Source organism: Convolutriloba macropyga, chromosome 2 (assembly GCF_964194025.1).
Source record: "Convolutriloba macropyga chromosome 2, txConMacr16.3, whole genome shotgun sequence".
NCBI classification, from domain to species: Eukaryota; Metazoa; Xenacoelomorpha; order Acoela; family Convolutidae; genus Convolutriloba; species Convolutriloba macropyga.
The window spans coordinates 75,061,188-75,078,015 of record NC_134469.1 but is presented as its reverse complement, the minus strand read 5'-3'; the positions used below and the strand labels follow the sequence as shown (position 1 = coordinate 75,078,015).

Here is a 16,828-nt window from a genome sequence, read left to right as displayed (position 1 = left end):
TTTCGAAAAAACTATAATTTTGGCCATTTTTTCTTTAATTCCAGATATCTGGTGCGTGTCTCCTGGCTGCCGGGATAGTGCTGGTTCTCCAGATCAGAATACCCTCTGAGCCCTTCGGTCTGGGGACGAAACTGACCCAGAGGGAGGAGGGCGGTGACGAACTGATTATTATGCTGGAGAGTGCAGCGTGGCTTTGTGTGGCAGTGGGGGTGTTGCTGGCTCTAATTGGCTTCTCCGGCTGCACTGGCAGCTTTGGTCGGGTTAAACGAGACTACAAAGTCCTCGGAAAAGTGTTCCTCATTACTGTAAGTGCCCGTAATTATGGCTCAAGTTTAATAGCTTTAGTGTTCCCGACACAACTTAGTTGATAAAAACAAAAATTTGTAGCATCTCGTAATTTGGAGCCATGCAACGAAAAAAAAATATGTTCAGATATTTTTTATCCATGCCTCAAGTATGATTTGCGACTCAGAAATGAAACTGTGTTTCAGCACTATACAATAGATTTACCATCCGTTGAAAAAGATTTTCCTGAAATTAAAACAATGAACTGAAATGAATCATTTCTGGACGGTTGCTTGTTAGTATGGAATTTAAAAAGGAGAATCGGTAGTGCTGCGTTCGCACATAGAATTCTAACACGGCATATACTAAAAAACTAATCAAAACTTGAAACGATTAGGGAGATGTAATGTTTAACTAGGACGCAAGCCTTCGAATTACTTATATGAAGACAATCTCGCTCCTTTTACAATTGAGTTTTGACAAGAAACATAAAATCAAACTTGAATGGGCTAGCTACACATCTCACATTACATGAACTCTTTATGTATGCCACTGAAGTTTCTTAGAGAAACAAATTGAAGGCTCGACCGTTTAATTATAGTCAATATTGCCCCCACCCCCCCCCCCCCCCCCCTACTAGACTTTTAAAATCTTTTCATAAGTGGATGCCTAGGCCTGGGAAGACCTGTTTTGGCTATTAGTCTCAATGTATTAGTGAATTGGACGCTGAAAGGTTGAATTTATAAAAAGGATGTGGTATAGATTGACACGCTGACTTATTAACCAGTTGGATAGAAGTGAGCTGCGTTACCTGATAGGAACGCGTAGCCGGCACGTAGTGAGCCGTGATATAGTCTTCTCGATGACAAGGAAATGATAAGGAAATGATAAGGAAATGATATCTTCTGGGAGTCTGCGTCAGATATAGCTATTGTCAGCACAATCATTTTTTAAAAGGAAAGAGAGCCGTTGTCTGCGCAGATTGTGGGTTTCAGTTAACAATTTCATCTCTCTTTTTGATCAATTTTATCAGTTAAGCTTTGGGCCAATAGGGCTATAAACTATATTTGCGTTTATAGTGAAACAGTTTAAGAATTTTCCTGTTGGCTCAGAATTCTAGTTAATCAACACTGCCTATCTCCAGAAATTGTCATTGTTTTCATTCGAAAAAGTTTTAAAATGGGAGCCTTTAAGAATGCTTCATCACCCACTGTAGGGACATTATTGTTCGCTTCATGGGCCACTTGTTTTGCTCATAATAGGTTGCCTGAGTTACAATTGTTAATTTGCAGGGAATTTACTGAAGAATTTGAGCAGTGCTTACGTAGATTTGGTTCTTGTTCTACTTTACAAGTGCCGCCTGTTAAAAGTAGCGGTAACTACTGCTTTTCTATGTGTGTTCGTTATGCCGGAATAGTTAGCCGGTCACAGTTTTCAAGACCTCAATAATCATTTCAAGCTCATTAGTTTTCCGCCATTCTGACCTCTAGGATTTATCGTATAATTTTTGCTACCTACAATTAACCCTCAAAATTGGAGACAATTTAAATGTAACATTTTACAAAAAGAAATGTTCAACCAAAAATTAAAAAAGAACATTTCCGTTTAGCGTCAGACAAATTGCAGTCAATCGTTCGACAAGTTCACACCATAATTGTAGATAGAAAAATGAATTACGCAGAAAAAGTTAAAGAGCAATGAATATTCTTAACATGTTTCTCAAAATTTTACACCTAACAGTTTCAAAGAACGAGTTGAGTCTACTGTTAGAAAGAGAAGCACAAAATTGAACGGAAATGATATAATGAGAAAAAAAATACAGTATTTAGAAAAAAAGGATCTGAGGTGTTCGGAGGTAAAATTTTCTATTAGAAAAACAAACTTTAATTATAGCTTTTTTTATTGTTACAAGAAATTTTTTCTATTTTCGTTTCTTTTTAATTAGGATTTCTTTTAAATCACATAGAAGTAATAAAAACAAAGGAGCGAAACGTCGGTTTATCAAAATTTACCGTCGATTTATGTTGTGCTTGGATAGATTGTTCCAATTGATAAACATGCACTTTTGATACCTTTTAATTATGTAACTAAATTTTGTTCCAATAGGCTTCAAAAAATGAATGCATATAGAGGAAAAAAACTAGATTTTTTCTCAAAAAAGGTTTTTTCTTTCTGAGATATAAGGTAACAGTTTTTATATCAAATTAACTTCAAAAGGGATAAGATTTTTCGATACCTTTTGAGACGTATCAGGTATTAAAAGCTATTGAACTAAATATTGTTCCCATAGGCTTTAAAAAGTAAATGCAGATAACGGAAAAAAACTAGAGGGTTTTCTTTAAAAAATGTTTTTTTTTTGCTGAGATGATCTGTTTTTCTGGAAATAAAAAAGACGTTTTTAAGTTGACTAGTGCATATATTACTTGCTGTCACCTTAACAGATAAAATGCAAGGATATTTATATAGGTATTTTGAGTGCTGCTTTGGGTGAACTTTGAAACTTTGAATTTTGATGATTTGTCGTAGTTATAATTCTTCCTCAAATGCCAATCATACACTAATATTTTTTCAGAAGAGATGAAAGTGTTACCAGAGAAATTTTTTTCGCAACTCTAATTGAAAGTTTTGTTCAATAGTTTTGAATTAACTTTTTGTCAATCTCTTTGAAATTGCAACAACAATTTCATTCAAAAATTCGAAAAAACGCCATTTGTAAGATAGAATATAGATCTTGCTATGAGCTTGAACACAATGCAGTATTTTGGGATGAGTAACCAAAAACAAGTGAAAGTAAAATTTGGTTGTTCTAACTAATTTTTACCTATATGAGGTATGATCTGTTGTATGTTATTTTGGCCACTGTAAGAACTAATGTAATAATTTTGAAAAAAGAGAGATATAAATATGTTTTCCCCATATTTTTATTCCATTTTAAGTACTAAATAGTAACTGCTAATATGCTTTCGAATTATTGAATGAATAGATTAAAAGAATCAAAATCTGAGCTCATAAATGTGGCCGATGTATGAACTCTTATGCTACGTTTCGTTCAATGGAGTCAATGGCAAGTATTGCGCAACGAATGACTAAATAAAAACTAGTCGTCGAAGTTCGTTTCCTTAAAAAAGTTTCGGGTTTTGTGTTTCAGTTTATGTTTCTGGTGCTATTAGTCTTGATGATGACCCTTGGACTCTCGATATCTACAATTCTATTCCAAGATACGGTTAGTCACCTGCATTACAAACCCAAATGTTCCCGCAACAAGTTTTCCCCCGAAATCAGGCTAGGATTGTGATGACGAAAACTATTTTTCTACCACAAAAACTGTGTAATTTTAGTTGCAAATGCTTTGCCAAAATTTGTGATAACTTTAGAATATTTTTTTTAAGAGGTGCGGCTTCGTGCTGTGAATCTTATTGCTTTCTAGCTGTTACATTTCTTTGTTAATTTTTCCATGTTTTTCCTCTCGCCGAGGGCGGGACTTTAACTGAACAAAAGTTCTAGTTTGTTTTTGACTGTTATCTTACAAGAGTCTTGTAATGGAATGACTAAAGAATTTGCAAGAATTTACAAGAGAACTGTCGAAAAAATTCGTGTAGGTCTTAAAACGATTCGAAGCGTTTTCAGAAAGGCTCCGGTGCTGCTCTTGCCAGGTATCTAAACAGTCCTCTAATGAGGTATATTGGCATTGTGTGCTATACAGATGTGTCTGTCATTCAACCAAATTTAGGTGAGATTTGAAATGAGTTTTTTTGCAGTTGAAGCAGAAGCTGAAGATAGAACTGGCTGGGACTATGGAGGCATACAGGGGCGAGAGGAGTTCACATCCCTCCAGTGTCTTCTGGAACTATCTACAACTCAAGGTTCTTATTTCATTCAGTTTGGATTAGAGACAACACTTGGTAAGATCACAGGGTATAATGAGCGTGACCTTGACTTTCGGGCTCCCACCACAACAACAATTCAGAAGTGATCGAAACGAATTGAATAAGAACGTACTTGCCCATCAGGAACAACACTAAAACGAAAAAGCAGCCATTTTGAAGACTTCCATCACTTCCATCATTTCAGCTATCCTATCAGCTATCTAAGCGTGCAAACAGTTTTACTTGCCGGTATAAAATTATTTAATCTCTACGAAATCTCCCGTGCAGAAATTATCTGTAAGACTTTTCAAGAATTTCACGTTTATCTACTAAGACTATTGTAGGAACCTTTGGAACGTGACAATGGATTTCACGTTCTATTGTTCTTTCTTATTTCAGGTCCTAATCTTTCTTATTAGAAGGCTGAGAGAGAACAACCTAATGTAAATTGTGCATAAGATAATTTTGACGTAGCTTCACAAGAAGCTCTACTTGTTCAACGTATACCTGGTTAGAGAAATGAAGCCTCGAGGAACGAGTTATAAGAGATGCCCGATTTAAGAGATGCCCAGTTTAAGACTAGTTGGTGTAAGGGGTAGCACACTAGCCTTCAAAGTAAGAGATGGGTTTGAATCAAAAGGAGGAGCAAATAAGTAATGGTCGAATCCAAAACTGGGTGATTTTCACAGTACTTGGGCCTGCCTAGACCCCTAACATTTTTATTTTAAAAAATACTTCGAAAACATCGAGCTTCATTTCCAGTTAAGTTAGCGTTGTTATGTTACACAAATTGTACTTTCTACGTTATACACACGTTTGCTTTTTTGGTGTTTAGCTAGAGTGCTGTGGGGCTGACTCTGCGGACGACTGGATGCGAACGGAGTCGTGGCCCCGATTGAAACAGCACGAGAACCAATCATGGCCATACGTCTGTTGCAAGTGGGAGGGCAGGAGTGACGTCACCCTGAGGAACCTGGACTCAGGTGGTGTGCCCAGACCCAGGTACACGGAGTGGGAACAGTGCTACCAGCTGGACACCACATCCAAGTCACGATATGTCAGGGTCAGTTAAGGCAGAATCCATTCTGCGTTTCAACTGCTTTGCGTTTTTTAAAAGATTCTTAAAAGCAACCTTGCATCATGAGAAATAATGCAAATGACGAGAGTATTCGCAGAATTAAGGAAGATAGCTCACAGAAAAGGGGCCCTTCGCTTAAATTTAAAACAACGCTGAATAACTATTTGATCCTGCGTTTTTTGGTTATTAATAGCCGCACAGCGATAGCTGGGGCTATTATTGGCCTTCTCTTGGTTTTTTTACAATTCAAAGAATTTGAATTGTATTGGGGCGCTGTCTTTTGTTTTTAAAGATCTGTTCACACATTTTCATGATTTTTGAAGTCAAATTGGAGTGGTGATTTTGGTCACGCCGAAACAGGAAATGGAGCGAAAAAGCAAGTGGTTTTGCGGCGTGAATTTCTTCGCTCTAATTTTAAAGTAGAGTGCGAAAACGGTGTTTGAACAAAAATTCGGTTTCTCGGTAGTGGTTTTTTGTTCACATGCGGCAATTTCACTCTGATTTTTACTGTTTTTTCGATTTTTTGGATCGGATTTTTTTGTAAATGGTTTTCCCAATCCATTTATAGTCTGTTCTCGGTCTAGTTTTCTGTTTAGTCAATGAAAATTCTTTGAATTGTACGTCAGGACTTGTCCTGCTATGTTTTTTTATTTCGTTGTCATGATTTTTGTTACGACCATATGACGTCACAGCCACTTTTTGTTCATTCGTTCATGCAATTTCAACTGAATTGCATGTGTGACGTCATTTTTCGCTCTTAGTGGAGCGAGTTTTTTGTTCATTCACGTGATTAAATTTGTGATCACACTTGACTTACCTCACTCTCAAAAATGACTTCCTCACTTTGAAATTGACTTTTATTTACTTTAATTCAAAGAGATAAGGTCAAATAGGTGTGTGTCACTCTAAATGAATGTTATTTGAGATCAGCTAATAGAGGCAGCAATAACTTATACAGATTTTTGATCCAAATATAACAGATCAGCCTTCAATGAAAAGACGAATTTTTTTGGTCTGTCTTTTTTACTGTTTTTTTTAGACTGCCGATCTACGAATCTATTGCGGCTATTTTCTGGCAATCTGCCAGCTATGTTTGCGCATTTTTTGTTTTATTCTCAGTGTTTTCTAGTATACAGTTATAATATGTGGTAAACGTAACATACGGCTATTTGTTTTCAGTTTCTTTTTACTGGGGGGGGGGGGGTTGAGCGTATAACGATTAACGGAAAAGTACCTATTTGTTAGGTCACGTAAAAAAGTGCAATTTTCCAGTTTCAACCAAATTTCAAAAAAATTTTCAGCTCTTAATTTTTAATTTCCGAATATTTTCAGAAAAATATCCTTTTATTTGTGAAGATCTTTTAAGATTGACAAATAAATTGAGTAAATTTGATTTAAACAAATTCAATTCTTTTGAACAGAAGACGGATGTTTCCGCAGTTAAATAGAGCTTTTATTGCAACCTCGTACGGAATTCAAAAATGACGCGTCATTGTGTTATAAAAATTTCATTATAGATTCTATTGTGAAACAATCAGATAGCACTTACAATGTAAAGTTTATAGTTTATGCAGTTAAATTTATGCAGAAAATTTGCTTATGCAGAACTTTTTGGTAATAAATATTTAATTGTTGACAGGGTTGCGCAGATGCTTTAGAAGAGATGATAGTGAACAACTTTTCCACAATGTCCATAGTAGTGGCCTCCATCATATTCTTCTGTCTCCTATTCATCCTCATGGCCATTGTCCTCTGCAGACACCAGGACTACTACTCTATGCATTTCCTCGACTCATGAACTACTTCCCAAATATCCTCTACAACTCACATCTCCAGCCCAGCACCCCCCTGATAGCCCGCTCCCGGGTCTGCTAAAAGGACAATCGTGGCAATAAACCCAAAGTTTACACCGGATGTCACTCTCCCAGCAAGTTATGATAATATTTAAGTTCTAAATTAGAAAGATATTGGTCCTGCAAGATTTTGCAACTTTTTGCGAGAGAAGGGGGCAATAATTCTAGGGTTCATATTTCTAGGGTTTGATCTCAAAATTGGCTTAGTAACCACAATTCATAATTTATCAGCAACCATTTTAAGTCAAAATTTATAAGCAACCAAAGCGGAGGGGGAGGTGGATTTGTCCTTTCCGAATTTAAATGGCGCAAGCGAACCCATCACTCGACTACCGTCTTCATTAAAATTCTGCTCAACATGCAATATGTTGCTGGATTAATACCCTATACTGACTAGGCCCCCCTTTTTACCTTGATAACGGCTCGGGTTAATTTTAGATTTTAGCAATGAGCTCATTTGTGTCTCAGTATTTGTTACGGAAATGTCTATGTTTCATACATTCTATTGCAATTAGACTAATGTTATTCGCTATCAAAGTGGCCATTTTCCACTCAGTAGTGATGTTTTAATTGGCATCACAGTAAAGTACTACTGACACTTGTAAATTACTCGATGCATCACTCTGGATGTAATGGTCTTGATTGCATCCGTAAGAAGGGCCTTAACCTGACACTTTAAAAATTGAGTGATCGGGTTAAGAGAGTTCATTTCGAATAGCAGACAAGACTGAATGTGAGGAGCTTATTTAGCGCGATATTTATGCCAAAGTAAACAATTTTTCTTTTTTCGCTTCGAACGTCATATCAGGCAAACATGACTTAAGAGACTTGTGTGTGTGTTTTTAATAACCGCGAAGCAATAGCGCTATTATTGGGGACAGCGTGGATCTGTACAATTCGAAAAAATTTGATCAAATAAAGGGGGATAAACAAGTTTCATTAGAAGCCCAGTGTAGGTTTTAGTAGTCCTACAACTACTTAGAGTGGTGCCGCTGCTGGGATGACGTTAACTTAAGGCTAAAAGATCAACTTTAGATAGTTTTTGAGCACAAAATGTGAGTTTTTGTGTTTTTTGTTTGATTAGTATTATGTTGATCATTTTAAAATTTGATGAAGGTCTGTTGCGAGACAAAATTACTTGTTATGACCATTTGATGAGCTATATGTTTTGATAGTACAAACACAAACACGAAAAATAATACTATTTAATTTTTGCATTTTCTTTCGAGTTTTTTGAAAATTTTTGACTTTTTGGTAATTTTTCTAGCCTCAGGGGCCAGGGAATCTCTCTTAAGGTTCAATAATAGAGCGCTGCAAAGTTCCTAGTAAGTTTTATAGCTAGTTTATCAACATTTATGAGCAATTGTGTTTTTAAGGCTTTAATTTTTGATACTGGATATACTTTAGAGACAGAGAAATGGTTCTGATGATAAAAATATCACAACTTTGATCAACACTTCATTAACTTTGCAATCCATTTCAAATTTTTTTCTGTCTTTTTCCGAGTTAATCAATGTTCAAGGCCAATGAAATTGTTGAGGTCTTGCAGATATAACAATGGACCGATTGCGGAGACAAAAATTGATTTTGGGCATTTTTTCGAAAGTGGTATATTTGAGAGGATCAATTTTTGCCTTTGGGGTAACCGCTTCAAGAGTTTTACCAATAAATTTATATTTGTGTAGTTTATTTGATTGTTTTTGTTTCTCACATTTTTGAGATGATTTTGTTTGTGTTTTGGCTCACATTGTTCAATTGACCTGCTGGTCAGTTAGGGTACTTCTATTTTTTCATTTAACTCTTTGGATTGTGTTTCAGTGCTTGTACTGCTATGTTTTATATTTCGTTTTTTTATCTCCATTGATGATTCTTATGACCTGACTTCTCGGAATGGTTTTTTCAATGACATTAGTGACTTCTACTGCTTTGCATTTAAAATTTGCGTGCTCAACGTCATTCATGCTTTGAGGTCAATTGCGTGAATTAGCTCACTCATAAAAAATGTCTTCTGAACTCACATATTGAATTTTAATTTTTATAAACATTCACTAGTTAAAGGTCAATCGTGTGCATCTAAGTAGTGTCAGACTCATATGACTCAATTTTTGATTACTAGCCTTGATTTTTGTTTTAAAGTATCAAATCTGAAAAAATCTCTTGGGGCGTTTTCCTTGTAGAACTTATGTCATAAAATTGACAGTCCGAATCTAACACAGAAATTCTAGCGGTCTATTAATGGAATAGTGGTGGATCTGTCTATCATATTCACTTGGTTGTTTCAAATCATGGAAGGCCACAAGCGTCTATCGCAGCAGTTTGCGGGCAATCCGCCGGCTATGTTAATCTGTTTTGTTCATATTTTCAAAATATCTGAGTTAATGGTTCTATAATAAGCATCAGAGTTATCTCATAATTAAGAATTTGGGTTACCTATTTCTGAAAACTTCTAAAATTTTTCAAAACTCGCTCTGGGCAAGCCTATGGAAAATTGCAGGTTGATAAAGATTTGTCCCAGATAAAACAAATATAACAGGTAGATCGGTTTTGATTCAAATTTTTCTGCAAGAAAAAAATTCGTATATTACGTCAAATATCGAGCAATGGCAAAAAAGAAAACGTAGTAGCATTGATAACGTGCAACTCCGTAGCCGGAAAGATTTTTTCGAAGCTCTTTTGACAATCATGTAGTCTTATCATTGATCAGTTCAAAACTGGTCACCATTCTATAACAAAGCGTTTTGATCCCGAAAATTGTTAAAAAGAAATAGACTTTAATTGACGTGATTGATTAAATAATTAAAACAGTTTGTAACGTTTTATTGCGTTTTAATGACTAGATTTTGATGAGCTGGGATTTTATTGCACATATATTCTCTCTCTCTCTCTCTATATATATATATATATATATATATATACATATATATATATATATATATATATATATATATATATATATATATATATATATATATATATATGTATATATAATTCCACTAAAAATTAATTTTTTTTAAAGGGAGGACAGTAGGCTCCTCAGTACTTTTTTATTGCGTAGGATCTAAGAAAGTATCATTTTTGTGTAATCTTTTGTTGGCTCATGACTGTTGAAAACACTGATCGTTTAGCCATTGACTATTAAAGATAAACCTGTTCTCATTTGGCATTTACCTAAATATTTGGCAAGCTGCGGTCTTTTGAACACAAGAGCTTCTTTCTTTAGTTAAGTGTACTGTAATTTCTAGTCGGCTTGGATCATTCATAGTTGGGTGTTGTTCTGTTGTCGTAAAATATATCGATAAAGTTATTGTGCGGAGCCATTGGGTGACAGCGGGAAAGTGACAAAGTCTCATTAGGTAAAATTCCGTGAATTCCGCTATCATCCTCAGAAAACTCGGCAAAGTTCTCTTCCGCAAAACTCCCTTAAAACTTGGCAAACAATGCACAAAATCATAGCAATGAAGTAAAATTTTTTCCACAATCAAACTCGCTGATTAATTTAGATCTATAATAGTATTGTATTTGAGCTCAACAATTTCATGTTCTAATTTGTTTGTTCAGAAAAATGTGAGTAGTGAGTACTAAATGTAATAAATTATGAGAAAAGAAACATGAGAAAATTTGAATTCTATATAAGCAAACTGTTTTCATGCAAACTGATCACATCAAAAAATAAGAATGAGACAATAATTTTGCGTCAGAGGCTTCAGCAGAAACCTAAATTGATTAAGCGTGTTTTTGTTCCATTTTTTACGAGCAAACTATTTTGTCTCCTCTGCATTTTTTATATTTAGACCAATCTGTGCTCTTTTGAACAAAAGAGTTTTTTCTACGTCACGTTTCCTGCAAATAACTGTGATGCCTGAATCACTGAACTTCGTCTATTTTATGGTTTTCTAAAGTTACACCGCCGACAAAAATGTATGGAACTACTTGACAGCGTAAAAATGATGAGAAGTTTTAACTTTTGCAAACAATCTACAATGAACAAAGGAAAACACGCAATTTTATCTTCATCAGAAAAACTCGTCGGACAACTTAAATCTATGAAAGTAATGTCTTTGAGCCAATCAATGTAAAAAATTTTTATCTGTTTGAAAAATTAAGTCTATTGAGACTATTAATCGATAGACAATGATTATGAGAACACTTAATTCCTTCATAAACAAACTGCTTTTTTATCAAAAACAGGCATAAAGGAAAGAAAAAAGAGTCAGTTTTTATTATTGCTGCAGAATCTTCAACAGAAAAATGACTCGAATAAACGTATTTCCAATTTTATTTTACTAGCAAAATTACTCTGTTTCACCTAACCTTTCCCATATTTGGCCCATCTGGGTTTATTGAACATCAATTCTCCTGCTAATTAAAATCACTTGTGATTAATGTTAGGCCTGAAGTAATCGTCGTTAGATAATTTTGGTTTGCTGTATGATAATCAGAGTATGTGAGTGTAGACAAACACTTAATGACAGAGTAGAATGGACAATGTTTCATCAATTGAAGCTTGCCTAGACTTTCTAAGCTACAATCCTCGGAAATCTTGCAATTTTCCCTCTGTGAACTCACTTCAACAATCCTGGAGAAAAGGTAGAAAAGAGCTAAAATTATCTAAGTTCTATCAAGTAAAAGTCAGTATACACTTTGAAACCTACCACAAGCACAAGCAAATCATGCCCCAGAGTTTCTCCTGCAGACTGAATTCACTCTTTGCGAACAATCCAGAATGTACAAAAAAGTCCTGAAATGCTTCAAATTAGAAACTCTCAAACAAAAACATATGTCCAAGGAATATTTTTTACAGAGCCAATATATGCACTAAGTGATTTTTATTTTAAAAACTAAGAGTATCGATTATCAGTGTAAAACATACACGTATCAAATAGTATCCGGAAAAATGAGAATTTAAGAAGGTTCAGAACGACTGAATCCTACGTAAACAAACTTCTTTTACACAAAAATTCCAAAAAAGAAAGAAAAAGAGAATGTCACTGAATGGATTCAATTGGTGTTAACGCAAAAATGACGATATCAAGTAAAAGCTTGTATAGATTTTGTAAGCTGCCAATCTTGGACGGAACTACCGGCTTGAATACTTTCTGCGACTCAGCTCAACCGTGCGAACAATGCAAAAGTAAACGGAATAAATGAGCTAAAACATCTCCTGCGAAACGTGCGGAACAAAGGAACAAAGCCAAACTTTTTTCTCATTGATTGTTTGTGTAGAAAAAAACAAAAACTGAATAGTATTTGGTGGAAAATTGAGAGTTGATAAAGATAAGAACGACTGAATCTCAAATACACAAACTCCTTTCAGCCACGAAAATTATGAAAGAGAGAGAAAAAAATGAAATTATAAATTTGAGACTCAAGCTGCAGCAGAAAATTTTAACGAAAAAGCGTATTTCTAATGTTCTTCTTTTATTAAAATTTTGTTTCCTATGTAATTCCTTACAAATTTTTTATTGGACTGGTCTTCTTTGTTAATGTGTAGCATTTTCCTAGGTTTGGTGTGATTTTATGCCGAACTGCATGACTGGTTCTAGGATTGTTGGGTTGTCTAAATGTAACCCGATGGCATCACTATTGTATCATTAAATGGTAACGTCAAAATGACAAAGTTTCATCAAACAGAATCTCTACAATCCTCGGAAAATTTTCTGCAAACTTGAGCTTTCGCGATTAATCCAGAATTAACGGAAGGAAAGAGTTGAAAATATCTTCAGTAAGAAATTCACAGAACAAATAACAATCAGAATGTAACGTATTGCAGCAGAGATAAACTTTTTGGCAAATAATTATTAATGAAGAAAAAATACATTCATATATAGCTATTGGAAATTGAGAAAAAATAAACATCAGGACTACTGATTCGTACATGAACAAAATGCTTTTACCCACATAAAAAAATGAAAAGCAAAAAAGAGTAAAAAAATCTCTTCACGAAACGTGCGATAGCAGAAAAATAAATAGAAAAAGCTTCTTGTAATATTTTTCTAATGTTTCCTTGGCAATTTCCGAAATTTTTTACGGTTTTGTGGTATGCTAAACTAAAGCCAAACTAAAAATTCCTTATACGTAAGATTCTTGTGGTTAATTTGCGAACCGCATCACTGGTTGTCCACTTTCTGTTGGGTTGTCTTAATCTCATACCATGTTGTCACGTTACAGAGCTTGTTGTTGGGAACGTGAAATTGATATTGTGATATTGTTTGGAAGCTTTTATATTTTTTGTAATCCGCCAACTCCTGAACACTCGACAAAGGTACCTTCTGCACACTCACTTAAACCTTCTCGAACAATTCAGAAGAAAACGGAAGAAAATAGCTAAGATATTTCCACTGTGAAGATTGCGGAGCAAATGACATTCATTAAATTAACGTATTTGGGCCGAGCTGAAATTCTTACGATTTGGTTATTAGTGTAGAAAACAACAATTATTGAATAGTAGTGAGCAAAAAAAATAATAAACTTTAGGACGACTGATTCCTACATATACAAACTTCGTTCACCAACAAGAGAAAACTTAATAAAAAATTTAAAAAAGAATGAAAAAAACTTTTTCTGAAAAAAGGCAACAGCCTTTAAAAGGCAAAAATAAATTGAGAAAGAGTATTTTTAATTTTATTCTTAATCAAAATTTTAACTGTTCTCTATGAAATTTTCTGAATAAAGTTCTTTTTGTGGTCTGTTAAACTAAATAATTTTTCTCATTGTTGAGCTTTCTTGTGATTATATGCCGAACTGCATCACTGGTCGTCAGATTTTTGTTGAGTTGTCGTAATATGATTGCATGTTGTCAATTTACGGAGCCTGTTGGGGTCAACGTGCATTTAACGATGCCGTATTAAGTGGAAATTGTGTATGGTTTTTTTCTAAGCTATCAATCTCGGAACAGTCGGAAAGTGTTTCTTCTGCAATTTCTGTAAAAATTCAGAACGTTCGGGTTAAAACAGCTAAAATATCTCTACTGCGATTTTTCCGGATTAACAGAACTTCATCAAAAAAGGTTATTGGGCTGAACTAAACTAATTTCTAATTCATTTTTAGTGTGGAAGAAAAATAAATTTGAATAGTAACTAGCTAAAACAGAGAATTGAAAAATATCAGGATGACTGTTTCCTACATAAACCAACTGTTTTCACAAACAAGTGAAAAAAATGATGGCGTAAAAATAAATTGAAAAATGTAATTGTAATTTATTTCTGAAGGGAAACTTTGACTGTTTTCTCTGTATTTTTCTGAATATTTTTCATTTTTTTGGTCTGCTGAACTAAAGAGTTTATCTCCTACGTCGGATCTCTTGTCGTTCGCTTTTTGTTGGGTTGTTGTAATATGATTCCATGTTGTCACTTTACGGAGCCGGTTTGTTGTAACGTGAAACTGACGACGTATCAAGAAGAAGATTGTATAGAGTTTGTAAGCTACCACCCTCGGAACATTCAGCATGTGTTCCTTCTGCAAACTGACCTGGATCTTCGCAGACAATCCAGAATTTACGGATAAAAGGAGCTAAGATATCTCCCACCCTGGAACCAGTCGGCAAGTGTTCCTTCCTAAAATACTGATGAAAAAAAGCTGGACTATTATCACTGTGAAACTTGCGGAACAAAATACATTAATGATATTAATGTGTTTGAGCAGTGCCAAAATATTTACGAAATGATTGTTAGTGTGGAAAACAACAGACAATGAATAGTAGCTAGTGCAAATAGAGTGTTAACTAACATCATGACGACTGATTTCTAGATAAACACACTGCAAAGGTCGATAGCTGAGAGAAAAACCAAAAAACAACTTTTTGTAATTTTGTTCTAATAGAAAAGCTCAACGGTTTCTTCTGTAACTTTCTAAACACCTTAGAACATTGTGGTCTGCAAAACAAAAGACGTGTCCTTTTTGAGATTTCTTGCGATGATATGCGGAACTGTATGACTGGTTATCAGCAATTTTTTGGGTGTAAAAAAATGATTCCATGTTATCGTTGTATGGAGCCACTTCGTGGCAACGTGAAAGTGACAAAGTTATATCAAGTGCAAAGGTGCATAGAGTTTGTAAGCTACCACCCTCGGAATCTTCGGCAGGTGTTCCTTCTGTAAACTCACTTTAACCTTCGCGAACAATCCAGAACTTACGGGTGAAAGGAGTTAAGATATCTCGACTGCGAAACCTGCGGAGCAAATGACTTTCATGAAAGCAATGTTTTTTGAGTTAAAATATTTAATAATTTGTTATTCGTGTACAAAAACTTTTCGGATCTTTTTCGTTTGTGCCCCCCAAGCTTAGTGGACGCATATTATTTGCAACCCCAAGACGCACGTGCCATATTTTCTCTATGATGATTTACTATGTAATGGCGCGTTCTCTGTAACTTGGGGGCGCATAATTTACTGGGGGCACAAACAGAAAAGATCCAGCTTTTCTTAATCAAATAATAGAACAAATACCGAACGGCATTTCTGGTTGTCCGCTTTTTGTTAGGTTGTCGTAATATGATCCCATGTTGTCATTTTACGGAGCTTGTTGCTGGCAACGGGAAAATGGCTTAGTTGTATCAAGTAGACGCTTGAACAGAGTTTGTAAGCTACCACCCTCGGAACAATCAGCATGTGTTCCTTCTGCACACTGACATCAATCCTCGCAGACATTCCAGAATAAACGGATGAAAGCAAAATAATAGGCTAAGATTTCTCCACTGCAAAACTTGGAAGAAATGGCATTCATGAAAGCAATGTTTTTGAGCTGTTTTATTTATATACTAGTTGGTCATTTGTGTCGAAAAATAAACAAACACTGAATAATTGCTGATGAAAATAGAGAGGTAATAGAAATCAGAATGACTGCAACTTGCATACACAAAGTGTTTAAACCTAAGAACAAATAATAGAACAAAAACAAAAGAATTAATACAATGACTGATTCCAACATAAAACTGAACACTTAATAAGGAAAGCAAAAAGAACTAATTTTTTTGGGAAAAATTTGATAGCAGAATTTCAAATCGAATAAGCTCATTGGTAAATTTTTGCTAAAAAAACTTTTAACTTTGTAAGATATAGCCAGCGGAACTTTCGCAAGGTGTTCTTTCTGTAAACTCAATTCAACCTTCGCGAACAACCCAGGATATACGGATGAAAGGAGCTAAGATATCTCCACTACAAAACTTACATAATGTTTAATTTTCCGTGTAGAAAACAACAAACATTGAAAATAAAATCTATTTTTTTGTGCAAATTTTTTGTAATAGAAAAGCTTAAGTGTTTCTTCTGTGAATTCCTATGTATTTTACAGTTTTTTGGTCTGCTAAACTAAAGAGTTTGCCTCCTAGTCGAGGTTTTTGTGATGATATGACAAACTATATGACTGGTCGTTGGCAATTTTTGGATGTTTTAAAACGGTCCCCTGTTGTCGTTGTATGAAGCCACTTGGTGGCAACGTGAAAATCACGAAACTTAATCAATTGGAAGCGTGTATAGAGTTTGTAAGCTACCACCCTCGGAACAATCAGCATGTGTTCCTTCTGCACACTGACATCATTCCTCGCAGACATTCCAGAATAAACGGATGAAAGCAAAATAATAGGCTAAGATATCTCCACCGCAAAACTTGGAAGAAATGGCATTCATGAAAGCAATGTTTTTGAGCTGTTTTATTTATATACTAGTTGGTCATTTGTGTCGAAAAATAAACAAACACTGAATAATTGCTGATGAAAATAGAGAGGTAATAGAAATCAGAATGACTGCAAC

The 16,828-nt window shown here is 34.9% G+C and overlaps 1 protein-coding gene across 1 annotated transcript in view; it reads left to right on the top strand.

Moving 5' to 3' along the window:
* LOC142334996 (tetraspanin-18-like) overlaps window positions 1-7,323 on the top strand; it is a 9,253-nt gene extending 1,930 nt beyond the window's left edge. Inside the window, exons 2-6 of the mRNA XM_075383324.1 lie at window positions 45-305; window positions 3,434-3,508; window positions 4,044-4,148; window positions 4,987-5,214; window positions 6,869-7,323. Of these exons, the coding sequence (XP_075239439.1) occupies window positions 45-305; window positions 3,434-3,508; window positions 4,044-4,148; window positions 4,987-5,214; window positions 6,869-7,027 (828 nt within the window). The 3' untranslated portion in view covers window positions 7,028-7,323. The remainder of the gene's footprint in view (window positions 1-44; window positions 306-3,433; window positions 3,509-4,043; window positions 4,149-4,986; window positions 5,215-6,868) is intronic.
* The last annotated feature ends 9,505 nt before the right edge of the window (window positions 7,324-16,828 follow it).